This window comes from Condylura cristata, unplaced genomic scaffold (assembly GCF_000260355.1).
Source record: "Condylura cristata isolate star-nosed mole 26May11 unplaced genomic scaffold, ConCri1.0 scaffold00017, whole genome shotgun sequence".
Classification (NCBI taxonomy): Eukaryota; Metazoa; Chordata; class Mammalia; order Eulipotyphla; family Talpidae; genus Condylura; species Condylura cristata.
This window is the reverse complement of record NW_004567118.1, coordinates 29068191-29093685: the sequence shown is the minus strand read 5'-3', so window position 1 is coordinate 29093685 and position 25495 is coordinate 29068191. Positions and strand designations below refer to the sequence as shown.

General features: G+C 50.2%; 6 protein-coding genes across 10 annotated transcripts in view; 4 read left to right on the top strand and 2 right to left on the bottom strand.

Moving 5' to 3' along the window:
• SENP3 (SUMO1/sentrin/SMT3 specific peptidase 3) overlaps window positions 1–3986 on the top strand; it is an 8456-nt gene extending 4470 nt beyond the window's left edge. The window contains exons 7-11 of one of the 2 annotated variants that reach the window (XM_004684652.2): window positions 270–347; window positions 2408–2545; window positions 2730–2813; window positions 2935–2985; window positions 3417–3986. In XM_004684652.2, the coding sequence (XP_004684709.1) occupies window positions 270–347; window positions 2408–2545; window positions 2730–2813; window positions 2935–2985; window positions 3417–3527 (462 nt within the window). In that variant the 3' untranslated portion in view covers window positions 3528–3986. The remainder of the gene's footprint in view (window positions 1–269; window positions 348–2407; window positions 2546–2729; window positions 2814–2934; window positions 2986–3416) is intronic. The other variant, XM_012726691.1, reaches the window with a different exon arrangement.
• A 698-nt stretch (window positions 3987–4684) lies between these two features.
• On the top strand, window positions 4685–10628 carry EIF4A1 (eukaryotic translation initiation factor 4A1). Of its 2 annotated transcripts, XM_012726585.1 has the most exons (12): window positions 4804–4842; window positions 5362–5509; window positions 6186–6234; window positions 6532–6664; window positions 7073–7212; window positions 8039–8207; window positions 8553–8662; window positions 8976–9119; window positions 9214–9351; window positions 9441–9530; window positions 9786–9865; window positions 9973–10595. In XM_012726585.1, the coding sequence occupies exons 3-12, from the start codon at window positions 6211–6213 to the stop codon at window positions 10115–10117; spliced, it is 1173 nt and encodes a 390-aa protein (XP_012582039.1). In that variant the 5' UTR covers window positions 4804–4842; window positions 5362–5509; window positions 6186–6210; the 3' UTR covers window positions 10118–10595. The 2 variants fall into 2 exon arrangements, with proteins under 2 accessions (XP_004684706.1, XP_012582039.1); XM_004684649.1 differs by lacking the exon at window positions 5362–5509 and having other exon boundaries at window positions 4685–4842; window positions 9973–10628.
• Window positions 10629–11229: 601 nt separating this feature from the next.
• Window positions 11230–13253, top strand: CD68 (CD68 molecule). Its single transcript, XM_004684647.2, has 6 exons — window positions 11230–11356; window positions 11451–11905; window positions 12059–12178; window positions 12267–12339; window positions 12469–12639; window positions 12887–13253. The coding sequence occupies exons 1-6, from the start codon at window positions 11308–11310 to the stop codon at window positions 13018–13020; spliced, it is 1002 nt and encodes a 333-aa protein (XP_004684704.1). The 5' UTR covers window positions 11230–11307; the 3' UTR covers window positions 13021–13253.
• A 1513-nt stretch (window positions 13254–14766) lies between these two features.
• On the top strand, window positions 14767–19407 carry MPDU1 (mannose-P-dolichol utilization defect 1). Of its 2 annotated transcripts, XM_004684645.2 has the most exons (7): window positions 14769–14907; window positions 17284–17349; window positions 17526–17658; window positions 17966–18051; window positions 18169–18287; window positions 18432–18542; window positions 18678–18887. In XM_004684645.2, exons 1-7 carry the CDS (start codon window positions 14805–14807, stop codon window positions 18798–18800), a joined length of 741 nt encoding a protein of 246 aa, XP_004684702.1. In that variant the 5' UTR covers window positions 14769–14804; the 3' UTR covers window positions 18801–18887. The 2 variants fall into 2 exon arrangements, with proteins under 2 accessions (XP_012581717.1, XP_004684702.1); XM_012726263.1 differs by lacking the exon at window positions 17966–18051 and having other exon boundaries at window positions 14767–14907; window positions 18678–19407.
• Window positions 19408–19526: 119 nt separating this feature from the next.
• SOX15 (SRY (sex determining region Y)-box 15) lies at window positions 19527–22334 on the bottom strand. Of its 2 annotated transcripts, none has more exons than XM_012726264.1 (3): window positions 21853–22334; window positions 20378–21330; window positions 19527–19761 (listed from the first exon to the last, which is right to left on the bottom strand). In XM_012726264.1, exons 2-3 carry the CDS (start codon window positions 20905–20907, stop codon window positions 19593–19595), a joined length of 699 nt encoding a protein of 232 aa, XP_012581718.1. In that variant the 5' UTR covers window positions 20908–21330; window positions 21853–22334; the 3' UTR covers window positions 19527–19592. The 2 variants fall into 2 exon arrangements, with proteins under 2 accessions (XP_012581718.1, XP_004684703.1); XM_004684646.2 differs by having other exon boundaries at window positions 20378–21028; window positions 21853–21922.
• A 79-nt stretch (window positions 22335–22413) lies between these two features.
• FXR2 (fragile X mental retardation, autosomal homolog 2) overlaps window positions 22414–25495 on the bottom strand; it is a 13987-nt gene continuing 10905 nt past the window's right edge. Inside the window, exons 10-17 of the mRNA XM_004684642.2 lie at window positions 25310–25419; window positions 25011–25097; window positions 24541–24763; window positions 24180–24377; window positions 23893–24093; window positions 23703–23798; window positions 23454–23554; window positions 22414–23110 (exon numbers count right to left, since the gene is read on the bottom strand). Coding sequence (XP_004684699.1) covers window positions 23015–23110; window positions 23454–23554; window positions 23703–23798; window positions 23893–24093; window positions 24180–24377; window positions 24541–24763; window positions 25011–25097; window positions 25310–25419 — 1112 coding nt within the window. The 3' untranslated portion in view covers window positions 22414–23014. The remainder of the gene's footprint in view (window positions 23111–23453; window positions 23555–23702; window positions 23799–23892; window positions 24094–24179; window positions 24378–24540; window positions 24764–25010; window positions 25098–25309; window positions 25420–25495) is intronic.

Here is a 25495-nt window from a genome sequence, read left to right as displayed (position 1 = left end):
GTAACCTGCTAAATTTAAATCTGTAACCTTGGTTCTGAATGTATCAATTCTGTTGCTTCCTTCTAGTCTTTAGTGTGCCCGCAAATTAGGATGGTAGGCTGTAAAATAAGATTAAAGACAATTTTTTTGAAAATCCTCAGTGAATGAAGTAGAGATTGTTGAAACCAGTCCTTCCAGACGTGATTAAATGAAGTCGATTGGGGAGGGGGACTTTGCAGGAGGACCTGATGTCTTTAATTCCATCCAGCTCTTTTGTGTCATTGGCACAGGTGCATTTCTTCAACAGTTTCTTCTATGATAAACTCCGAACCAAGGGTTATGATGGGGTGAAAAGGTGGACCAAAAATGTGAGTTATAAATTCACATCTACCTTTAACAAATTAGAATTTTTTTCTGAGTCCTTTCTCCAACCCTGTTTCACTCAAAGCTTTCAGATGCTTATTAAATGTCTTTTGTTGGTAGGTAATACTTAGGAACTAAGGATGTAGTCTTAAATAAGGAAAAGTTGCCTTTGTGGAGTGAGAATAACTAAGAAAGTCTAAGCTCAACTAGTGGTCTGGGAAGACCTCTCTTAGTTGAGACTTGTGTAATGAGAAGCCAGTCATGTGCAGAGGGGCTGTTGGAGAACTGTTTTAGGCAGATGGAATAGCAAGCACATGGGATGTAAGGTGAGAAAACATATTTGAGGAACAAGGGGTCCATGTGGATGGTTTCTGTGTTTGGAGCAGAGGGAGCTGGGAAAGAGTATGAAAATTTGGTCAGATCATGTAAGGCATGGAGGGTAGGCTGTTGAAAATAAAATTATCTTACTCTGTGTGTTCTGAGAAGTCATTGAGTTTTAAGCAGACTCAGAATCGTTTGTTTTAAACTCCTATTTTTTAAAAAAGATTTATTTATGCATACAGAACTGGGGTATAGGACAGAGGTTGGTGGGGGGCAGTGAGAGGATTCACCGGAGACAGAGTGGGGAGCAGAACAGGCAGATGTACTGAAATACACTGCTGAGAAGAGCAGTGGGCGGGTCAGGAGAGGTCTGCTGTGCCATGTGGTTACCTCCCTGGCAGGGGATCGAAATTTTTCTGCAGTGGTGGAGTTAGCTTTATAGTGCTGTGCTTTAACCCATTGTGCCACAAGGGAGAGCCTTAAATTCTTACTGCAGTGAGAGGTTGGAAGGGAGGTGAGAGTGATTGACTAGGATAGTAGCACAGAAGTCTAGATGAGAAACTTGACCTGAGTGGTGAGGTAGCGTAGAAGTGATTTTAGCTAAGATAAGTTTTGCAGGTAGATCCAACTGGTAGGACAGGAATTGAGAATGAAATGGAGGTTTGGGGGTAAATAAGGATGGGGGTGGGGAACAGAGTTAATGAGGAAAAATTTATTTTCTCCCTGCACTTTCCCATATCAAAGACCTGGAATTGCTACAGTGAGGGGTAACCATTGGTTTTAGCACATTTTGTACTCAGGTTCAAGAATATATATCCTGAGGGACCTGGCTGGCTATCTGTCCCAATAGAGGCAGGGTGACATACTGTAGAAAGAATTTGGTCTTCTATATACCTGTGTTTGAATACCATTTCTGCCGTTCTTTATTTCTGTCATGTTGGGCAAATTGCTTTACTTTTCCTCTGGCCTGCCTTCTCCCTTTAGCCCAAGAGCTTTCTCATGAGATTATTGTATGAATTGATTGAGCATTTACTAGGTGCCATGCACTGTTCTAAGTATATTATGGAGGGTTTTTTTTTTTTTGCACATAGATGAACTGAAATGTGGGCCAGAGGTTGGGGGAAGATTCACCGGAGACAGAGTGGGGAGAACAGACAGATTTACTGAAATACACTGCTAAGGGGAGCAGCAGGTGAGACAGGAAGGTCTGCTATACCATATGTAGGTCAGCTCCCTGGTGGGGGATTGAACTCAGGCTTTAGTGGAGATAGCATTGAGACTAAATTCCTAGGGAGATGTAATCACTAGGGAGACCCCTATATTATGGGTATGAACTCATTTAATCCTTATAACAGAGGCAGGTACTATTGTGGGTATGATCTCTGAGACAAGAAACTGAGATACAGAAAGTTATTTGTCTGTGATCATAAGAAAAAACAGAAGCTACATTTGGACTTGGTTCCAGAATCCTGAGCTACTAAGCTCTTCTACCTTTAATGTGTGGAAAATACCTGGCCTATCACAGACTCTGGGGTGTTTGTTCTGACATGACTTCCTCTGTCTCGCCTTTCCTTGCCCCAAGAATCTAGATCTATCAAGATGTGGAGCCTTGGCTCACAATGCAGGACTTGGGTCTTGTATCCTTCCACTTAGCTCCTTGTCTGCTGCTTTATTTCTTTTTAGAACCCTCATGGTAGCAGGACTCTTGTGCTATCTTATCTGACCTCTGTCACTCCCTTCTTAGGTGGACATCTTCAATAAGGAGCTACTGCTAATTCCTATCCACCTGGAGGTACATTGGTCCCTCATCTCTGTTGATGTGAGGCAACGTACCATCACCTATTTTGACTCGCAGCGTACCCTGAACCGCCGCTGCCCTAAGGTTTGAAAGGGGAGGGAAAAAAGAGGTAGAATGTGGGGAGATCCAGTTGCAAGGCACTCCACCAGAGGGGTGGTTTTGGGTCTCAGTGGAGTGACCTGGGCATGGTGTCTGTGACCCTCATACCCTGGGTTCAGTTTGGAAACATAGGGTACCACTTCCTCTTTTTCTCTATCTTTATCCATAGCATATTGCCAAGTATCTACAGGCAGAGGCAGTGAAAAAAGACCGGCTGGACTTTCATCAGGGCTGGAAAGGATACTTCAAGATGGTGAGTTACTAGAGGGAGGTGTAAGGGCTGATGGTGAGGTTGGTGGTAGGAGGCAGAAATTGAAGCCATACCTCATAGGAGTCTTCAGGTAAAGAACCTACCTTTTTATTTTTTCCTCTAGAATGTGGCCAGGCAGAATAATGACAGTGATTGTGGTGCCTTTGTGTTGCAGGTAAGTAGATATTTGTTGGGTTAATGCAATGGGCGGGAGGCAGGGGGATATTGTGCATCTCTCATTGCCTCATAGTCACCTGTAGAGCAGGGAGTAACTATGTGTTAGAATGCAAAAACTCTAATTTCATTCATCTGCTTCCTTATATTAGGATTGGGTTTGGTCCTTGATACTTGGCCCAGCTATAGCTGCTGCCCCACCTCCAACCCAAAGTATTTCTTCCCTCTAACACCAGGTACTTCATTTTGTACCAAGTAAGACAGTGACTTTAGAGTCAGATTTTTTTGAGCCACGGGCTAAAGGACCTTGGCTCCCTTTGTGAAATGGGGATGGAGTGAGATTTAGCACAGAAGAAATGTGTAGCACAGGTCCTGACTTGGGGGGGGGATGCTTACTAGGTGGTTCTCATAGCCTGCTTTGTTAACACCCAGTACTGCAAGCACCTGGCCCTGTCTCAGCCATTCAGCTTCACCCAGCAGGACATGCCCAAACTTCGCCGGCAGATCTACAAGGAGCTGTGTCACTGCAAACTCACTGTGTGAGCCTCTTATCCCAGGCCTCAAGCCCATTCATTAATGGGCATGGGGACATGGGAGACCCTTTCTTCCCAAGAAACTCCAGTTCCTTTCCTCTTTTGCCTCCGCCCATCCAATTCCCCTTGGTTTTTTCATATTTAAATGTTTGGATTTCTGTATTTTTTTTTTTTTTTTTTGAGAGAATACTTGTTGATTCCTAATGTTCAAGGGGTGGCCATGGAAAAGCCCCATTCCCCTTCTGTAGGGGACTATGGTCTTGTGACTTGGGTGGGGCAGTCATCCCCCTTCCCTGTGCTGGCGGGGGAGGGTGTTTAAGAAAATCTGTACTGGGTTGGTGGGCCGGCAAGTGGGCCGGCAATGGGATTACTGCCTGCCAGATCTTCAAACTTTTTTATATATATATATACATATATATATATAAATGCCACGGTCCTGCTCTGGTCAATAAAGGATCCTTTGGAGATACATAGTGGTGGTCTTCCTTAAGGGTCCTCAAACTAGAATATATGCTGTTTTAGACTTTCTTGTAGCTAGTGCTGTTAACTACCCTTTTTGGGGTCTTGCGAATACAGGGACCAACTCTCTATCCTTGGCTCAGACAATGGTTTTCATCACCCAAAAGAATCTGGGCTAGGGTTCCGTAAGACTTTGAGATAAGTGTAACATCTAGGGAACACTTAAGGGTGCCAGACAGGGTTGATTCATGACAACTTCAAATGCCCCCAGAAAGTCATTTCAGTACTCTTCTCTCCAGCCAGAAGGGTATGGCTCCTGATTCTTTCAACCTTTAGTACACACCGGGGTAGTATCTGACCTCTTTGCTGCAGGAGAGATCAAAATAAAATGTAGTTATAGTGAGACCTAGAGCAAAGAGAGGTAAAGTGAACTGGTAGTCCCGGGAGCCCGGAAGTCCCTGGAGACTGAAACCTCGCCCCCTTTGCGTGATAGGGCCTATTAGGCCACATGACTAAGACACTATCACCTCCGCACGTGTAGGGGTACAGGGCCCCAAGATGGCTGCCAAGCCTCGAGGCCTGACTCCCGTATGTCACTTCCGTACCGGCGAGAAAGGCGGGCCTTTTAGCCAATGAGGCTGTGGGGCGGGTCTTCTCCTTGATAGGCGCTGAAGTTATCCAATGGTGGCGGCGTGCCTGAGCGCTTACGAAGTAACGTCACGCCGAGTTGCTGAGCGCCGGCGGGCGGGGCCGAGGCGGCCAAGCCAATGCGATGGCTGGGGCGGAGTCGGGCGCTTTATAAGTTGTCGATAGGCGGGCACTCCGCCCTAGTTTCTAAGGATCATGTCTGCGAGTCAGGATTCCCGGTAAGAAAGGCATTTGCAAGAGGTTGTGGCTACTTACCCTGCCGCTCCCTTCCGAGAGCCCCGCCATGGGAAGCTGAGGCCCACCGCCCTAGGCCCACCAGGCCTGCGGGGAAACCAAGGCGAGAGGAACTGTTGTAGGGAGAGGGAGGGGACAGATCCATGTCCGACGCTGCCACCAGGGCCTAGGCAGAGAGTAAGGACACCCCGGCTTTCGGGATCCTAGCGTGTGGGGTTCGTTAGGAGGCCTCGGTCCACCGCGGTTCCGTCCACAAAGCCCCGGCGCTGAGTGGCGAGACGAGGTCGCGACCTCGCGTGGGAAAGGTAGAGGCGGCAGGTCCAGCTGCCTCACTGCCGGGGGGAGGGCTCGCGCGCGCTCGGGATTCCGGAGGATTCTGACGGTACCACTCGCCAAAGTGGGGGGTGCTTGGGCCCGCAGCTCCAGTCACTTCATCGCGTTGAAATGTGGGTCGGGGGAAGAAGAAACCGGCCGTTCAATGTGCTGGTTTTCTTGACGGCCAGGACCGAGCCTACCCCCGAGGAGCGGCCGCGTGAGGCACCAGGAGCCCACCCGGCGCCGGGCGGGCGGGTCCATTTTGCCGCACAAGCCGGGCAATTGGCAAACTGCGGATGGGCAGGTCCACTTTCCTTCGGGGGTGAGCGGCCTGAGGTATGGGAGGGCGACGCCATTTCGCGACGGGGGCGGGCGGGATGTGGATTGTTCTATGAAGGTGGGGGTGACGCCGCCGGGTGGTCGAGGGTGTGAGCACATGGCGGCCTGAGGCGTTCCCCTCCCCCAGCCGGCTTGGCTTCTGAGTGTTGTGCAATCTACCCCCTATGCTAGCTCGGCTGGGGCTCATTGTGCGCGAGGCCGCCACCGCCCGCGGCCTCCCACATCCGGGCACCGCGAGGGGGGAGATCGGCTGGAGGGAGTGGGGGGAGGGCGCGGGCGGAATGACGTGGGGGGAAGGGGTTGTCCTACCCTCCGTTCTGGGAGAAGGGCGGGACTTCCGGCGCGCTGGCTGCTGTGGGAGGTGCACGCGCTTGAGCTTGGAGCGGCCAGGCGTGGGACACGTGGCCGCGTGGCAAGTACTACTACATCCCAGTCGGCGGCAGCGCACCTTCCAGCCTTTGAGTCTTCTCCGAGGGTTCGCTGCCAGTTTGGGTGCGGACTGTCCTGGGCTGCTCCACAGGGATTGGAGCAAAGGCCTAACCTAGTTGTAACCACTGCGTTCAGGGAAAACTTGAGGGAGCTGGCTCATGGCATCACATGAGGTGGGTTGTTGGTAGAAGCCGGACTGTCAAGATTTCCAAAGTGCTTCAGTGTATTCATCTTAAATTGACAGATCCAGAGACAATGGCCCTGATGGGATGGAGCCCGAAGGTGTCATCGAGGTGAGACTAGACCACGCCCCCCCATTGCCATTGTTTATTAATCTGAGAAAGGCAGTCTGGTTTCTGGGGTGTTAGTGTAGCGAGGTATGTTTAAAACTGGACAATCTTACTCTAAAATTCTCTAGTCTCAGTTAACAAATGGACTGGCTGGCCACTTTAGAGGGACTTCCCAGGTCATTTGGAATCAGTTAATTTCCTGGAAGGGAAAATTGTGAGCTTCAAGCTTCAATGTAGGCATATTGTTTGCTCCAGTGCTATAGCCAAGTCCCATGTGTTTTATTTCTTTGCATTCTGCAGAGTAACTGGAATGAGATTGTCGACAGCTTTGATGACATGAACCTCTCGGAGTCTCTTCTTCGTGGCATCTACGCTTACGGTTTTGAGAAGCCCTCTGCCATCCAGCAGCGAGCCATTCTTCCTTGTATCAAGGGTAAGATACCTAATTTCCAGAACAGATTCTGAACTGTTACTGTACTGGGTAGAGTAGCATCTGGTGGTGGTGGTGCGTGCTCATCAGATACCAGCTAAGGACAAAGCACAATTTGTTTATCCCAGCTTGGCTTTTTGTCTGTATCTATGTCTGGTTCATGCTGTGAACACGTGGCTTGCTCATTTAAGGTTTAGTTAAATGAGTTGCTTTAGTTAGCACATACTTGGTTTACAGTTAATAACCTGTAATCATTTCCAGCTCTAATTTCATTATGTACTATGAGGTAAAGTCTGAAGCACTTAGTGTTTTGCCTTAACTTTATTGGTTATTTCATAGTCCAGGGGCTTGAGTTTATTTCAGATTTAATGTGTGTTCTACTGTGTTAAATTCCCTCCTAATTTGTTTCAGGTTATGATGTGATCGCTCAAGCTCAATCTGGAACTGGGAAAACAGCTACTTTTGCCATATCAATTCTGCAACAGATTGAATTGGATCTAAAGGCCACCCAGGCCTTGGTGCTAGCACCCACTAGAGAACTGGCTCAGCAGGTGTGTGGCTTTTTTGTCCTCAAGTAATTAATGATTTGCAAAACAATTGCAATAATCCAGAGGGGTGAAGTGTGGGGAAAGGAGAGTATCTTTAGCATAAAAAAATCCGATCTTTATAGACTAATTATAAGCCTTTTCCGACCCAAACACAGCATTCCTCCATCAGCTGGAAAGGCTGCTGGGTAGAACATGGCTGGTGAGGCAAGTTTGTTTGGCTGTTAGACCAGCATACCCCCTGGCAATGGGCAAAGAGACACCTGATTGGTGGTGTTATTCTTATATCATTCAGGGGCAAAGCATATGCAGTCCTTTGTTCATCCTAGCTTGATGCCTGGATTGGTGGCCAGAGCTGTTTCATGCCTAGGGCACATGACATCCTAATATTTTCACAAACTTAAAATCAAGTGTTTTCCTTCCTTGGTCTTAGAAGGGGAGGATATCAAACATGGGTTTGATTAAGTAATTGTTCCCCTTAAAACTCAGGATATAGTGATAACTGCTAATTTCTGGATGAGGACAGTTTAGCAACTTCTGGTAGAACTCCATTATGTCTGGAATGTGCTTTTTAATAGTGAGTACTACCTAGAATAGGTACCGTGATAAGGAGTATAAAAACCAAACAAATAATAGCTGCATAAAACTTGGTTGCTGTGTGAGCAAATAAATAGGTCACAATTAACTTTTAAGAAAGTGGTTAGGGTGAGGGTAGTCTAATGGTAGTAATAAGCCTTGCTTGGGATTATTTTAGTCGGCTGTATGTAATTGTGAGCCTGTGTATAAGCTGGAACCAGAAACCTTGAGAGCATTTATCTTTCTGTAAATTCAGATACAGAAGGTGGTCATGGCATTAGGAGATTACATGGGTGCTTCCTGCCATGCTTGTATTGGGGGTACCAATGTCCGTGCTGAGGTGCAAAAGCTGCAGATGGAAGCTCCCCATATCATCGTGGGTACCCCTGGCCGTGTATTTGACATGCTTAACAGGAGATACCTGTGTGAGTACCTCAAACTTGTTTAACCTCAGAGTCATTTTCCTCTATTATATGCTTTCCCAGTCATTACCCTTGGCTGTGGGTCAACATTCAGTGATGTCAGTTTCCTCCCTGAAAGAGTTGCTCTGTGATGAACCCCATGCGTGTCATCTGAGCCTGGTTCCCTTGTCTCAGCCCCAGGTAGTGTTCTACCACCCAGGGCTATTATCCAACCTGACAGGGGGTCCCAGACAAAGGATCAGTCTTTGTATTCTGAGAGCAGAGCACTGTCCCTGCCCCCTTGTTGAGTGTATTTCACATTTATCTAATTACTACCTGTTGATGTATCTATCACCTACCTTCCTATAGCTCCCAAGTATATCAAGATGTTTGTATTGGATGAAGCTGATGAAATGTTGAGCCGTGGTTTCAAGGACCAGATCTATGACATATTCCAAAAGCTTAATAGCAACACTCAGGTGAGGATATTCGTAAATTGTTACTTTCAGTTTTGTATTGTTTTACAGATTCTGTGATATGGTGATAGGTTGGAGTAACTAGTATTTATTGATTAAGGAAACAAAATTCTGAGTGAAATAGCTTGGAAGCTGCCATTTTGGGTTTCTCATAACTTAATTCAATTAAATAGAACCATTAAAACGGCTGAAATCTTAATCACAAGCTTTTGTATGCACTGACTTCTGTTTTAGTTGTGGCTAGGGGAGGTGGCAGGATAATCAGACAGTACCTACTACCTTGAGACTGATTTCTTCTCACCCCACCCCCAATTAGGTGGTTTTGCTGTCAGCTACAATGCCTTCTGATGTGCTTGAGGTGACCAAAAAGTTCATGAGGGACCCCATTCGGATTCTTGTCAAAAAAGAAGAGTTGACTCTGGAGGGTATCCGCCAATTTTACATCAATGTGGAACGAGAGGTGGGGCTCCAGTGCAGGAGGCGGGCCTGGAAATAAGTTGGTGGGTATAGCCCCTGACTGATTTTTTTTTTTCTCCCCCCTCCCCCTCCCCTAGGAGTGGAAGTTGGACACACTGTGTGACTTGTACGAAACCTTGACCATCACCCAGGCAGTCATCTTCATTAACACTCGAAGGAAGGTTGATTGGCTCACTGAGAAGATGCATGCCCGAGATTTCACTGTCTCAGCCATGGTGAGTTCCCCCACCTTGTTAACAGGCACTGTTACTCTGAACCGTGGCACCTGTCCATTTTACGACCCTCTGTTTCCTGTTCCATCTAGCATGGCGATATGGACCAAAAGGAGCGAGATGTGATCATGAGGGAGTTCCGCTCCGGCTCTAGCAGAGTATTGATTACCACTGACCTGTTGGTGAGTTGAGGGGAATTTGAAGAAGCTGGAAGGGAAGAAGGAATGATCCAAGGTGATTCCCTCTCCAGGGGGCTTACTAGTGCCCTTCTAAAGGAAAGTAGCAACTTGGAATAGAATCTGGCATGCCTGAGGTCTTTGGAGGAGGGGATGTTTATTTCCTTTGCCTGCCTTTGGCTGCCTACATGTATACTTAACAGTCCCTCCCGGACAGGTTTTATATTCACACACTGAAGTTTATCCTCTCTCTTGACATAGGCCAGAGGCATCGATGTGCAACAGGTTTCTTTAGTCATCAACTATGACCTTCCAACCAACAGGGAAAATTACATCCACAGGTAACTATATCTGGAACCCCTCAGTGCCCACATCTTCCAAAGCAGAAGCTCCTGATGTATCCTAGTTCCCTTACCCTTGCTTATCCCAAGGTGTCCTTATTTTCCAGAATTGGTCGTGGTGGACGTTTTGGCCGTAAGGGTGTGGCTATTAATATGGTGACAGAAGAAGACAAGAGGACTCTTCGAGATATCGAGACCTTCTACAACACCTCCATTGAGGAGATGCCTCTCAATGTTGCCGACCTAATCTGAGGGGCGGTCCTGCCTAGCCCTGGCCAGGGTTTAATCCTTGGGGGCTGAGGAGAAGCAGGAGGGGGGAGGGAAGGGAGCCAAGGGATGGACATCTTGTCTTTTTTTTTTTTCTTTTTTCTTTTTTTCTTTGAATAAATGTCACTTTTTGAGGCAAAAGAAGGAACCGTGAACATTTTAGACACCCTTTTCTTTGGGGTAAACTCGCCCCAGGCGCCGACTCTTCTCCCAAAAACACTAATCCATTTCCCTAACCTAGTCAACCTCCAAACCCAAGGCTCTCCCCACCCCAGCCAAATTCCTCTGAAAAGGATCAAGGGGCTATGTCACTCAACCTCATTCGCTGGACCAAATCTGGAGGGAGAACTCCTGAGATAGGTGGCCCAGGGGACAGTCCCCAGATTGGGGGGGGAGCAGGGGAGAAAATGGTAGCCATTTTTACATTGTTTTGTATAGTATTTATTGATTCAGGAAACAAACACAAAATTCTGAATAAAATAACTTGGAAACTGCCTGTTTGGGCTTCTCATTTCTTAACCTCTGCTTCTCTCCCACTTGCTATTGGGTCTATTTCTGCTCCCCTCTCTCCCCCCCCCCAGCTAATACTTGCCCTCATGTGGGTTTGGTTATTTGACATCCTGACCAGGAAACAGTTGTGTAATGGGAAAGCATGATCCTTATAACAGGCTTGGGTAAGCACCATCAAGTTAGCCTCACATGTTTAAGCCAGGAGGAAGTGAAGAAATGGAGGGTAATAGAAAATTCTATTTTACTTGGATTTTTCTCCGGAGACCACAGTAGCTGAAGAGATGGAGGGGAACAGACATTCTAGTTTTTTCTCAAGACCACAGCAACTCCAAGTAGGGGTTGCATTCTTGTCAACCATTTTCATTGTAACTACTGACTCAGGTTTCCTTAGGCAAGTGGGTTCCTCAAGGATCAGTTGATTTGAACCTTTCTGTCCACATGTAACTTGACCCTGAGAACCCCCACTTGAAGCCAGGACCGTTGTCTTGACAAAAATGTAATGACTAAGGGTTTGGTGGCTGGAGCTGAGGTGTCTGAGTCAGAATGGGGGTGGGATCATTGCAGTTATAAGAAGTGAAGACTTTCATTTCCTCTTCCAAAAAGGCAGAGGATAGGACTGCAGTTGGCACTGAAAACCCAGTTGAGCTGGGTGAAGCTCTTTCACCATGAGGCTAGCTATACTTTTCACTGGGGCTTTACTGGGTTTATTAGCAGGTAAGGAGAAAGGGGGCTGTGGGAGCTGATGGGAGGGAAAACTGGGAAGGAACCTGCCTCTTGGGATCATTAACCAGTTTTTCTCTGTTAAAAGGACAGGGGGCAGGGAATGACTGTCCTCGGAAGAAATCTGCCACTCTGCTGCCATCCTTCACGGTGACACCCACAGCTACAGCCAGCACAAAGACAACCAGCCACAGCACTACCAAGAGTCACAGGACCACCACTCCACGCACCACCAGCCAGAGACCCACACCAACCACTCACAATCCTACCACCACCACCAGCCAACGCACAACGACCCACAGGCCTACCACCACTGGTCATGGGAACACCACAGTTCATCCAACAGACAACAGCACTACCACCAGTCCGGGATTCTCCACCAGTTCCCCCCAACCAGGACCACCTCCTTCACCCTCTCCAAGTCCTAGCCCAGGCATTAAGAACATAGGAAACTACATATGGAACAATGGTTCTGAGCCTTGTGTCCGGCTCGAAGCCCAGATTCAGATGCGAATTCAATACCCAACCCAGGCTGGAAAAGAGGTAAAGATAAGACAGTGGAGGACTTGAGGGGAAGTGGGCCAGTTTATTGCTGTGGTTCAGAAAGGAGGCAAATACAGGGTGGGGCTCAAAGGAATAGGGAACTTTGGATGGCATGGCTGTGCAGTCTTATGACCTAATATTTAACTTCCATAGGCCTGGGGCTCCTCTGTATTGAACCCCAGCAAAACCAAGGTCCAGGGGGGTTGTGAGAGTACCCACCCCCAGTTGCTTCTCTCATTCCCCTATGGACAGCTCAGCTTTGGATTCAAGCAGGTAACCCCACCCTGCCAATCCCTGCCCACTCCTTATTCCACCTGGCTCCTGCTCTCCCCTGCTGCCCTGAGCCTGGTCCCCTCCCTAGGAGCCACTGCACAACACTGTCTACCTAAACTACATGGCTGTAGAGTACAATGTGTCTTTCCACGAGGCAGCACGTGAGTAACCTTCTGTTTCTCATAACTTGCATGAATGTCTGGCCCCACTGAGGCGGTTCGGGGTTGGGGGGGAACCAAGCTAGGGAGTCAGGAGGCAGACATGGATCTGACTCTGCCTCACTCTTTCAGAGTCAACATTCTCAGTTAAGAATTCATCCCTTCAAGATCTTCAAGCCCCCTTGGGCAAAAGCTTCAGTTGTGAAAATGCAAGCATCACTCTTTCACCAGCTTTCCACCTCGATCTGCTCTACCTGAAACTACAGGCTGCTCAGCTGCCCGCCACAGGAGACTTTGGACCAAGTAAGAGTCGTCATTCCTGAAAGCTCCTGCCCCAAGCCTATAATCTCTGTTCCTATACCCCATAATTTCCTTCCTCTCAGGCTTGTTATAACTATAAGGCAACTGTCCTCCTCTCTTGGGTAAGACTGCCCCTGCTCTCATTTGCTGCTCTGAGTCATCTTGGTAAGCTCCTCACCATCTCCTGCTTCCCCCTCTCACCTTTATCCCTGCCACCACTTCAGTGATAACTACTTGCCTTTTCTGCCAGGTGTCTCTTGTACCAGTGACCATTCCATCTTGCTGCCTCTCATCATCGGCCTGATCCTTCTTGGCCTCCTTGCCCTGGTGCTGGTTACCTTCTGCATCTTCCAGAGACGCCCACCCTCCTACCAGCCCCTCTGAGCGTATGCCTTAATACCCAGGACACCATGCATCGGGTTCAGAGACAAAGTTACCTTTTCTCTGTGTCTTGAAAAGCAAAAGTAGTGATAATGTAATTGAAGGGGGTGAGGGGAGAGTTTTATTAAACGTGACAGGTTCCCCTCTCTCCAACTCCACTGGGAGAGTGGTAAAACCTACTCCATCTTGGTTCTCCGCTTTCCATGTCCTTCCTGCCTGGAATAAAAGTATCTTGTCCCATGCTTTTCTGTGCCTTCCATGGCTGCTTCTCAGGAAGCCAAAGAACTGGTTAAGAGGGATGAAAAAGTCAGCTGTCTGCAAACCTTCCTGGGTTCATCTCCCAAACCCGGCACAGCTGGAGACAATGGGCTTCACTTCCCTTGCCAACACTCACATACAATTACAGGTGAAGCAGGCAGTAGCAATGAGTGTGGGTGGGAAGGTCACCTGGGTGTCATTTCATTCAAAAGGTGTGTAGTGTTTCCTTAGCAACAGGAATACCCTGCCCTGCCCACTGCGTCCAAGTTAGTTGGATGTTGAGATGCTGTCGAAACTTCAAGCGGTTTCAGTAGCAAGGGAGGGAGCAAGGGGGTCCTCTGACCTCCACCAACCATTACCCTCTACCTGGAGTCCAGAAACATGCCTGCAACTTTTGCCCACGTTCTAGAAAGGGCCTCCCTCCCAGACAGAAATGGTCTGCACAAAACTACCAGTCCTCCATTTCAAGGAGGCTGAAACCCAACCACTGGCACCCTGTCTAGGGAGGGCTGTTCCAGTCACAGGGCTCCTATAAGGCTACTGAAAGCACTTGGGAGACCTGGAAATCTGCCCATTGCGGCAGCCTGCCCCTGGCAGGGTCCCAACCACCCCACCACCACCTTGCTGACATCCCCTACGATCTTGTAGACTATGAAGCTATAGATGCCAAATGGCTTCCCAACAGTCTTACACTCACTGGATGCACCTGGCCCTTCTCTGCTAGAATGGCCAAGAGTTGGTGCCACAAGGGCACTGTTCTCGCCAGGTAGTTTAAAATGCCCTATCCCAAGGAGAGCTGTGGGGCCCAGCTTATTAAAGTCTTTGCTCAGCACATGCACAGAGTTGCGGAAAGAAGGGGGCAGACCTCGGCCCAGAGATGTGAGTGAACACCCGGCCTCTCGCAGTAAGTGAGCTGCTGCATGGAGAACTGCCAGGGCCATGGGTGTCTGCCCTCCACCACCGACTCTTGTGCTTCCTGGCCCAGCAGTTGCTGGGCACTATGGTTTAGTCAAACCAGAGAGGCCACAGCTCAGAGCCTATGGATGGCTGCCTGGCTCAGACCGTTCTGTTCCCGTCGGCACTGTTACCTCTAGGGAACCCGAGAAGAAAAACCAAAAAGCGTCCCCACTCAGCGCCATTTTGGTGACAAGCTCCTTTCACCCTCAACTTCGAGCAGTGTATACAGTTGACTGGGAGAAGACAAGATGGCGCCCGGCAGGGGTGGGGGCGGAAAAGCGGGAGAATAAATCTTGCTTCCGAACGGAAGCGTAAACAAAAGCGCGAAATATGGAAACTGCGCAGGCGTTAGGCTTTGGCACGCTTTGGAATTGGAACAGCAGGGAGGGTGCGTCCAGAACTCGGTATCTAGACAGAGCCCATTTCACGCTGCCGGCGGGGCGCCTTAAGCGTGGGGAATGGGCGGTCTCATTTAGTCGCGGGAAAAGTTAAGAGGCGGGGTGTCCACAGCGCGCATGCGCACCATAAGTCAATGGCGGTCTGGAGAGACTGGCGGAAGCCAGCTTTGCAACATGGCGGCCGAAGCAGAAGGGCCGCTCAAGCGGGTGTTGGTGCCAATTCTTTTACCTGAAAAATGCTACGACCAAATTTTCGTCCAGTGGGACCTGCTTCACGGTGAGTTTTATTCGGCATCCGGTTAGAGTTCTGCTCGAGCGACCCTGGCCGATAGTGGGGCGTGACTGCGGCCTAAGTGCCGGGAGTAACTACTGCCACGCTGGGCTGGGCGGAAGTCGCTTCTCAGGGGGGCGGAAGTGCTCCATATTTGGGCGAGCGGGGGAGTCGCCAGGTGGTGGTAGTACTTCGAGAAGCTTGTGCTTTAGCGGCGGTGAAAAACAAAGACTCAGGTATTACAGAACAAAGTGAAAATATGATAAAACCACACCAAGCTATACTCGCCGAACCTTCAGGGGCTAGGTGAAACTCACAGAGCGGGACATTTAGTGGCACCCCCAAAAGCATCTGTCATCCTCCTGACTTTCCAGCTTGCACGTTTAATCATTTTGTAGTGACTTGCCTTCCTTTCACTTTATCATCTACGAGGCAATTTCAGTCAAGTCCACCGCAGATATCAGATACTTTGGGAAGTCTGCCTTGTCTTCCCTTCTTAGTTCTTGGCATCCTATTGTGCTCTTGGGACTTTGTTTTTTCATTGTATTTGTGGTCCGTGAGCATGCCTCCCACCTGGTCAGGTGTTTTGGGGGGGAATACTTCAAAGCTGCATAAGATGTGAGTGGCGAGGGCATAAAAGCAAGCCCTACAAGGATAGGATTGAGTCTCTAAGTGGGGTGAGGGAGAATATTAGGGACAAAGTTCTTAGGAAGAAGTGATAAGGAGACAAAAGACATAAAAGATGAATCTTAATTGCTCAGGAGGGGAATAAAAATCGAAGGGCATTACTAAGATAGTTTTCACTTCTTAATGTCATGGCTAGCTTTTTTTTTTTAAAGACTTATTTTTATTTATATATACATACAAGAGCTGGAGTGTAGGCTAGAGGTGTGGGGAGTCACCAGAGACATAGTGGGGAGCAGGACAGGTGAATCTACTGAAATAATACTGCTGAGGGGAGCAGCAGGTGGGTCAGAAGAGGTCTGCTTTGCCATGTGGGTCAGCTCCCGTGGCCGCAGACAGCTTCATAATACTGAGACCTAACACTCCATGCACTATCAGGGAGGAGCCAGTTCTTTAAAAAAAAAAAAAAAAGATACTTTTTCATAGAAGAAATAGAAGAACTGGGGTGCAGGCCAGAGTGGAGGGGATGGCGGGTCAGTGAGAGGAGTCACCAGAGATAGAGCAGGGAGCAGAATGGGCAGATTGACTTAAATTCATTGCTGAGGGGAGCAGCAGGTGGTTCAGGAGAGGTTTGCTGTGTCATGTGCATTAGCCCTCCTGGCTGAGGATAGAATTCAAACCATAGTGGTGATAGTGCTGAGATTTAACCTCTAGGCCATCAGGGATTCCCTCTTAAAGATTTATTTATTTATGCATACAAGAACTAGGGTACTGGCCAGAGGTGTGGGGAGTGAGAGGATTCACCAGAGACAGAGTGGGGAGCAGAACAAGTGGATCTACTGAAATACAATGCTGAGGGGAGCAGCAGGTGGGTCAGAAGAGGCCTGCTGTGCCATGTGGGTCAGCTCCCTGGGGGAAGGATCGAACTCATGCATCAATGGCTTCAGATAGCTTCATAGTGCTTTAACTGGTTGCTATCAGGGAGGGCCCCATGGATAGGTTCTTAAAAACTGATTTAGCAAAAACAACTTAGAGTTAAAGCAGGTCCTGAAATATAACATTGTTTTTTTTTTTTTTAAAGTTAGCTAGGATTATGTTTTTCTCATCGATAGAACAAAATATTATTCAGACTTGCTGTAGAGAGAAGTGTGGGAACCTTGGAAGTGAGACCAAGGAGTTTAAATGTAATCTGCAGGGAATAGAAGATTGGGTAGAAGGGAAAGAAAGGTAAAAACTGATTTTGGAACGTCCCCCTGGTCTGAACATGGTATGATTTAGAAAGTGCCAGGCCTTTTTCATCTGCCTGTAGACAAGCCAAGGCTTTTTTTTTTTTTCCTAAAGATTTATTTATACATCAAGAACTGGGGTACAAGCTAGAGGTGCAGGTGTTGAAGATTCACCAGAGACAAGAGTGGGGAGCATAACAGACAGGGTGAAATACACTGCTGAGGGGAGCAGCGGGTGGGTCAGGAGAGGGCTGTTGTGCCATGTGGGTCAGCTCCCTGGCTGGGGATGGGACTCGGATTGGATTCGTGCTGCAGTGGCTGCCAGTAGCATTATAGTGCTTGCGCTTTAACCCACTGCACCACCAGAGAGGGCCCAAGCCAAGGCTTTTTGTGTGGGTGTATCAGGACTTCAGGAGCAGAGGCAGCCCATGAGTCCTTAAAGATTAATGCCTTATGGCCTGGGCTGCTTCCCAAAAACCCTGGTCTGGGTTCCAGAGGTCTCATCTCTGCTTACCCCTTTTTCTTTTCTCAGTTCCCTGCCTCAAGATTCTCCTCAGCAAAAGCCTGGGTTTGGGCATTGTGGCGGGGTCACTCCTGGGTATGTATCAACTCTTCCTTCCCTGACTTTGTGATGCGTGTGGAGTGCTAACATGCCACCAATTGCATGGGTCCTTAACCAGAAGTAGAATCAACATGCTTCTCAGGCCACTCTGTAGCTGGCAGGCTCCCAAGGGATGACACCTCCTTAGTCTTGCCCTTTTATCCTTTTTCCAGTAAAACTGCCTCAGGTGTTTAAAATACTGGGTGCCAAGAGTGCTGAAGGACTGAGTCTCCAGTCAGTAATGCTGGAGCTAGTGGCATTGACTGGGACCATGGTTTACAGCATCACCAACAACTTCCCCTTCAGGTGAGGCTCCCTCCTGCAACTCTAGTGAGGGTTAGGATGAGGGAGGAAAAGGGGCAGGAAAGCTTTAGGTCTACAGGAAATAAACTGGTTATTGATGGAGTTGAGAAAAGGCCAGCGTCCCAAGAGTACCAGGATCTAGAGTGAGTCTGTTGGAGATGGGGGCGGCTGAGAGGCAAGAGGTAAGGACCTCATAGGCAGGGACCTCGATGGGCAAGGAATGAGAACCATCCCTTGAGAATGACTGGGTACAGAGGCTTTCTCTGCCTTTTCGGGCTGCCTTTCTTCTTCCCAACTCCTGATTCTGCAGCTCTTGGGGTGAAGCCCTGTTCCTGATGCTCCAGACAGTCACAATCTGCTACCTGGTCCTGCACTACAGAGGACAGACTGTGAAAGGTGCCGGGGATTTACCCAAGAGCAAACTGATGCTCCCGGGGACCTTGCTGGGAACACAGGACTGGGAAAAACAGAAGCCGCCAGACTGATGAGGACTCCTTGTTTCCCTGACCACAGGTGTTGCTTTCCTAGCCTGCTACGCCCTGGTCCTGCTGGTGCTGCTCTCACCACTGACGCCCCTGGCTGTAGTCACCCTGCTCCAGGCCTCCAACGTGCCTGCTGTGGTGGTGGGGAGGGTGGGTATTGGGAAAAGGAAAGGGTGGCAGGGAGGGGGGACTCAGTAAGGGATGGTAGAAGCCTAGAGGGGGGTTGGACAAAAGGGTATGGGGACCCTGATAGAAACATGCAGTAGTTCAGGTGAGCTCCAACTCCTTCCCTAGTTGCTCCAGGCAGCCACCAACTACCGCAACGGACACACCGGTCAGCTCTCAGCCATCACCGTCTTTCTGCTCTTTGGCGGCTCACTGGCCCGAATCTTCACCTCTATACAGGCGAGTGCACTTTCTCTCCTCTAGAGGGTACTAGAACCTCATCTGACCTCCCAGCTGAGGCCTAAAGCTGCCCCCTCCTTTGAACCTCTTGGGCTTTCCTCAAGAGTGACCCTACCTTTTATTTTTTGTACCCAGGAAACTGGAGACCCCCTCATGGCTGGAACTTTTGTGGTCTCTTCCTTATGCAATGGTCTTATCACTGCCCAGCTCCTCTTCTACTGGAATGCAAAGGTTCCCCCAAAGAAGAAAAAGCAGTAGGGCTAAACCAGCTACTGGAATGCATTCCATGTTTCTGTTTAGCCCCCCAATCTCAGGATCCTTCCCATCTGATCTAGTCATCTGCTGTGATTTCTAAACCATTCCCCAGACCGCTGTAACTCTAACTTTTTGAGCCAGAATTTCCAGTGGAAATGCAGTTTGTAAATCCAAAGCTTTAGAAAGGATAGACGTAGGTTTTCAAGTTGACATTAGACATTTATCATGTGCTGTTTTGTGCATGTGCTATTAAGTCGTAATAATCTGGCTAAGATTCCTCCTTTATAAGCAATTTCCAGATACATACCTATTCTGGGAAAATGTCTTGCCCTGCCCTATCTTCCCACACCCTAGGAAGGCGTGAATGGTGAAAAGGTCTGTTTACGGGTCTGTGCCTTCCCCCTCCCTCCACTGGACTGTCTCTTGGACCCCCAATGCTAGGTGGGTAGTGGAGGAAGGGGGGCTGTGAATGACTCAAGCAGGGCCTCGGGGTGGGGTGAGGAGGTTCATGCTCTGGCAGGTCCAGGCGGAAGGGAGTGGAGCCAGAACTGGTTCCTGCTATGTTGAAGGGGAACAGATGGGACAATAAAGACTCAGAGACATGGTTAAATTATATAAAACTCTGTTGATCCTACAAAAAAATGTGTTGTATTGCTCCCCCCAGCCGTCCTTGAGGACCACAGTCCCCCTCCCCCAAACTGTGATCCAGCAGTTCTCAAGAATGGTTTGCAGCCTAGGAGTGGGGCACTTCTGGGTGAAGAATGGACCCTTCTGGGTGGTCCATGTCCATGAAGGTTAGAGGTGGGTCAGGGGCATGGGGGCACCTGAGAGGGGAGGGTTGTACTGGGTGGGAGAACCTGGGGGTAGGTAGGGGCTATAGGGAGGAAGTAACTCCCCCTGGAGCCTGGGGTTACTCTGAGGAAAGGAACACGGTGAGGGGGTGTCAGGTTTACAGCGGGAAGAGCTGCAAAGAAAGAAAGAACGCATTAGAGGGCATTTTCCTTGGTGGGATATGCCAAGCAGGGCCCCCAACTTGCATGCGGAGATGGGTCCAAGTAGTTAGTTCTAGGCAGAGGTGGAACTATCCTTAATCGACTAGGACCCACTGGGTAAAGCAGGACCGGAACTAGACCCTAGGAAGGCTTAGCAGGCAGCCTTGTTGAGGCACGCTCAAGAGCTTGCGTGCTGCGCGCCTGTTTTCCTCCTCTGAGGCAGAAGGCCAGAAAGAGGCAGAGTTGGGCTTGGCCTCTCTCCTTGCCCCAGGGGTTGGGAGAGGTAGCCAGGTCACAATCGGGCCAGAAGCAGGGGAATCGCAAGCTCCAGGTTAACTAGAACATGCTCGCATCCCGGGAACTCTGGTCTGACTGTGTAGGGGCACCACTGCTAGGCTGAGATGAAGTGTTCTCTAGGAAAACTGGGTCACGGGAACTCTCCCACCCCAAAGCTCAGTTGCAGCCCCCAAACTCCTCCAGGATAAGTGACCAATGCTTGTGTGGGCTCAGAATCCCTCCAACCAGGCCCTCCGATATCTGGCTCCGCGTGCTCAAGTCATCTTCCTTTCCCCACTCCCAGGCACTTACCCGTAACCGCCAGGCAGGTAGGCTGTAGGGTAGTTGGGGGGTTGATATCCAAAGCCTCTGCTCCCTTGGGTGGTCGGGTACCCGGGTCCCCAGACCCGCCCGCCACCAGCCACGCCGCCGCTTCCCTGACCAAAGTTGGGCGGCCCGGCGCCCGAGCTCTTGGCCTTGCGTCGAGGCCGGTACTTGTAGTCGGGGTAGTCACGCAGGTGTCGGGCCCGGAGTCGCTTAGCCTCTTCCACGAAGGGCCGCTTCTCGTCCTCGCCCAGCAGCTTCCACTGCGCGCCCAGGCGCTTGGAGATCTCAGAGTTGTGCATCTTTGGGTTCTGCTGCGCCATCTGGCGGCGCTGAGCGGAGCTCCACACCATGAATGCGTTCATGGGCCGCTTCACCTTCTCCAATGGAAGCCCCGCGGATACCGCCGGGCTCCGCGCGCCCTCCCGTTCTTGGGAGCCCGAGGACGAGGCAGAGGCAGTGGGGGCTGGAGCTTCCAGGTTCCAGGCCTGGTCCTGTGAAGAGCCGGATAGCGCCATGGGCGATTGGAGGGAGGGAAGTCTTAAAAGAGGGCGACCTACACGCCCTCCCCTCCAAAATGTAAAGTTGATTACCAAACCTGGTATCCTCAAATAGAAGTCTTCCCGGTCTGGGGCAGTTCTGAAAAAATTCGTGTCCTTAAAAAGTATTATGTCGCCTGCAAGTTCAAAGTTCTTACAGCAGAGGCCCTGCTCCCAATCTGCGCGCTTCGGAGAGAGTAGAGCGCAGTACGCTGTGTGGTACCTGGCACAGGTCTTGTTCTCCTTCCTTGTTGCTGGGAGGTACCCACCCGGTCCCGCTGCCGGGCCACTAGCCCCCGTGGGTGGCGAGGTAAACCCTTCTGCTCTGGGTCTTTGGAATCTCGAGGCCGCCGGTAGGCGCAGCCCAAGTGCCAGCGCCTCTCACCTGGCTTCAGTCTGTGGCTGGCGGGTGGGCCAAACGGGGAACAGCTTTTAACGACTGGCTCCTCCCCACTCTGCCAGGAGAGCACGCCTCCTTAAGGGCGCCAACATCCCCCTCCCTTAGGCAAACCCAGGTGTACCGTTCTTCCCAGCCCCCAACACTTCCCCTCGGGGTACCACGCCCACTCCCCCACCCAAGACCCAGATTTTGGGCCTTCCAGCCCCCGTGGCTAGAATCATCTTCCCCTCCCTTCTTAAGCACTTGGCAATTTAAAGTCAATTCCCCTACACAATGGGACCAAGCTCTGGACGAGGGTCAGAGTCGTGCTAAAAGGAATTTGGGAACATCCCCCCAGCCGCCCCCACCCCCAGCCCTTTTCTAGCACCTTTAACACCTCAAACCCCTGACCTGCCCCTGGGGCAAGAAAGGCAGGCAGGCAGCGGTAGGCCATTTTTGTTTCCTGAGTCATCCCAGCAGGTGCTCTAGTGATTCAACCCCCCCCAGGTGAGAAACCTTAGTCCTCCCAACTCAGGCCCCCAAACCTGGGTTTCTCCAGCCATTCAATTATGTTGTTTTGTCTCCAAACCTCAGGGAGGCAGGAATCCCAGGACAACTCCCAGGGTTAGGGATGAGAGGTCAGTGATGTGGATGCTGGTAGAAAAGCCTGGATCCAGAGAAACAGTAGGAATGAGGGCTGGACACCTGGGTCCCAAAGGCTGCAGTGAAGGAACCCTGTTCCCCACTCAACCCAGGGCCCAGCCCAAGCCCCAGGCTTTGGTAATCGGATTAAGCAGCCAGCCTTGGCTCAGCCCGCAGCCTGCTCCAGCTCTGAGCGGCCCTACCTAGCCCTTGCTGTGACTCAGGGTGTAGGAGTGGCCCAGCTCCCTCTACCTGTGATCCTGGGGGAGGGGAAAAGCCAGTTCTTAGGATCAAGAGGGTACCTGGGCCTGGGGAATTTAGGAATGTCAGGAATTCCCAGAAGTAGACCATCTTTGGAGCACTAGAGAAGCCAGGTGTGGTCAAACAGGAAACAAGGGCCAGAGGCCAGTCCTAGAGAAACAGATGGACCAAGCTGGGCACAAGGAAAGCACAGGAACCAGAAAGCCATTTGGATTTTTTTATTCTCTTTTTAAATACTGTACAGTGAAAAATAAATACGCCTTCTCATCCACCAGACAAGGTTGGTCTCCCCTCCCCTGGGGGACCTTGTCACCCCCCTTCGTACACACCCCTGGTTCTACTCCAAAACCTTCCCCATGCCTCCCACCCACGTTTACCCTTACTATCCCCGTCTTCCACAGTGATGAGGCCCCAGAAATGGGGGGTACAGGATGGGAGGAGGGATAGCAGGGGAGCCCCCCTGAACTGTCAAATCTGGGTGGGTCAAGGAGCACCCCCCACCAACAGGTGGAGAATGGGGGTGTTCTGAGAGATTGGGGCATTAGAGGATAAAGGCACATCCAGTCTGATGGGGGAAGGAGAGAGGCTCCCCTCACCCTGGGGGTAGGGTGGACAAGAGGGGGGGTATGACCCTGTTACACACCCCTCCACTAGCTCCTGGAGGTTGGGGGGGACCCAAGCTGCTGTGCCACCCCCCTCCCCCCCTAGATAAGAGCAGCTCCAGCGCAGGTCAGTCAGGCCTGTGAGGGCCATGGTGTTGGGCAGCAAGCGAGATGGAGAAGGGAGGGATGTGGGCTGGAGGTTTTATGAAACCCCATTCACCAAACTACCCAACTCCAAGGGGGCGGAAAGCTCCCCATTCTCTGAGGGGCCCTTAGGAAGCTTGCTGACAGAGTCACCCTGAGGGGGGAGTAGGAAACAAAATGGAGAAAATCATGTGGTCAGTAGAAATTCAGTTAATGACATACCCTGCCACCCAACCCTGCCTGGTACCCAGTGCACCCAGGGCTTAGTCCCCTGGTCTGATGCTGGAGTCACTCTCACTGGGACAGAGAACAAGAGCCTGACTTCCCTCTTTTCTGTTCAAATTTTCAGTGAAAATTTTTAAATGAACTTCAAATCCCATTAGACTTACACAGCAGACTCTACAATTCAATGAAATATTTCTGTGAGAATTTTCTTGTGCCCCCACCCCCCATCACAGAACAAGAAGAGGTGAGGCAAACTCCATCTGCCTGCCTACCTTCTGTCCTGAAAGAGTCTCTTCTGAGGGTTTACTGCTTTCCAGGGGTGGCCGCTGGCGGCTCTGAGACTCTGCCCGGGAGATATAGTCAGCCACAGTCACTGGGGGGAGGCAGAAGAGCAAGAGTTTCAGAAGGAACCCAGACATCCAGGCCTAGACACCGATGAATCCCCACCGCTGCTTTTCACAGGGTAGGAAGCACTGCATTCTCTGAGATCTGAGGAAGCACTACTCTGGCATCCAGCTGACCTGGCTGCCGATCTCCACTGATAGAACCATCAGTCCGGTTACCACGGTTGCGACGGCGGCGGCTCCGATTACGACGCTGGGGTCTCGACTCATCTTCTGTGAGGCAGGAAAAGGAATCACACATCTAATCTCCCACTTCTCAATTCTTCCCCAGTTGTAATTTTTATTAGACCCCAGGCACACCCCTTACCTAGGCCATTCTCTGTCATGCTGGGCCCATCAGATTCTAGGCCTCCATCCATGACAGTCCTATCTTCATCAGTGCGGCGGCGGCGGGATCGGCGGCGCCTGGCACTTGCTGGTGGGGGTTCCCCTGGCTCTGAATCAACTGGGGGCTCTGGTTCAGATGTGTCCAGTAGACTGTAGGGGTTACTGTCTGGATCCTTCAGCACTAGATAGATGAGGCACAGTGAGTCAGGAGTCCATCTTCTTTCATTCTGGCCCACGTTTGTGAACCCAGCTCTCTGGTACTGGTACCTGAACTAATAGATGAAGAGTTATATCTTGACGCAGGACGGACAGCAGGTGGGGGTCCCCTACCCCGGCCACCAATTGGCCGCCTCCGGCTTTCTTCCCCACGGGTTGGGGGATCCCGGTCACCCAGCCCAGCTCGGCTGGGCTCCTCCCGCTTCTCTGACTCCGTCTCAGAAGCTGTGGATGGGTCAGAGCTTGGGCCTGAAGAACACAGTGGGAAGTTAATCAAGGTAAGTCATCCTACCCCGGCATCCATTATAGCAACCAAACTGGAAGACTTCTCCCTCTCATTCATAGTCCTTCCAGTCAATCGCCTATTGCCATTGCTCTTCCCATAAGCCTCCCTCTCCCATGGTTGTCTCACCATAGGTAGGTGCGCCTGTCCTCCTGCCGCGGCCCCGGCCCCCATAGCTGCCCCCATAGGTTCGTGTGGTGTGCAGGGAGGAGGAGGAGCTCTCGTCAGTGGTATATCCAGCCTTGTCACTGCCTCCGCTGCCCCGCCCACTCCCAGGAGGGCGGAAGCCCAGCCCAATCTGCCGAAGCTGTTCGTCAATTTGCAGCCTCTCCAAGCGAAGCTGCTCCACTTCCTGGTTGGGTAGAAAATGGAAAAAGATATAAAAGGGTAGTCAGTATAAGATCATGCGTCTCGCCCTTTGAACATCCCTACATATACAAACTCTCAGGAATTCGATGCCTAAACAAGGAAAATCCTGAGGTCGCACTCCATAGCCCCAATTTGTCTCTATTAAAGAGAGAGGAACTGGGTACACAAACTATCCATCAGTTTTCCCTTGCTACACCCAAATCTCCCCCTTTCCACCACTCCTTAGCTACCTGGAGATAGGAGAGGTGATATTCCAGCAGAGCCTGAGCATTGCTGATATTCTCTCGTGTGCCAACAAATATGAAGGGAACCATTCCCTGAAGGACAAAGGGAAAGAAAGATGAATTAGGAGAGTCAAATGGAAATACTAATCGCAGCCTGTATCCTAGAAACCTACCTAATCTGGATCTTTCTGACTGTACATCTACTAGGGAGAAACCAAAGTTCCATGCTCCACCCCCTAGGAATCCCAGCCCTCAGAGAACAATCCCACCTACTTCTAGAAACCAGTCTCTTAGTTGCCCCGTACCTCCTCCCTGGGATTCTTCTTGTCATTGTCACCTTCTACTCGAACCCTCACCACACCAGATTTATCCACAATCTCCTGGATCACTTTCCCATTCTTTCCAATCACTTTGCCTAAAAGAGTAAAGGAGGAATTAGGCCTTAAAAAAAAAAAAAAAAAAAAAAAAAAAAAAAAAAAAAAAAAAAAAAA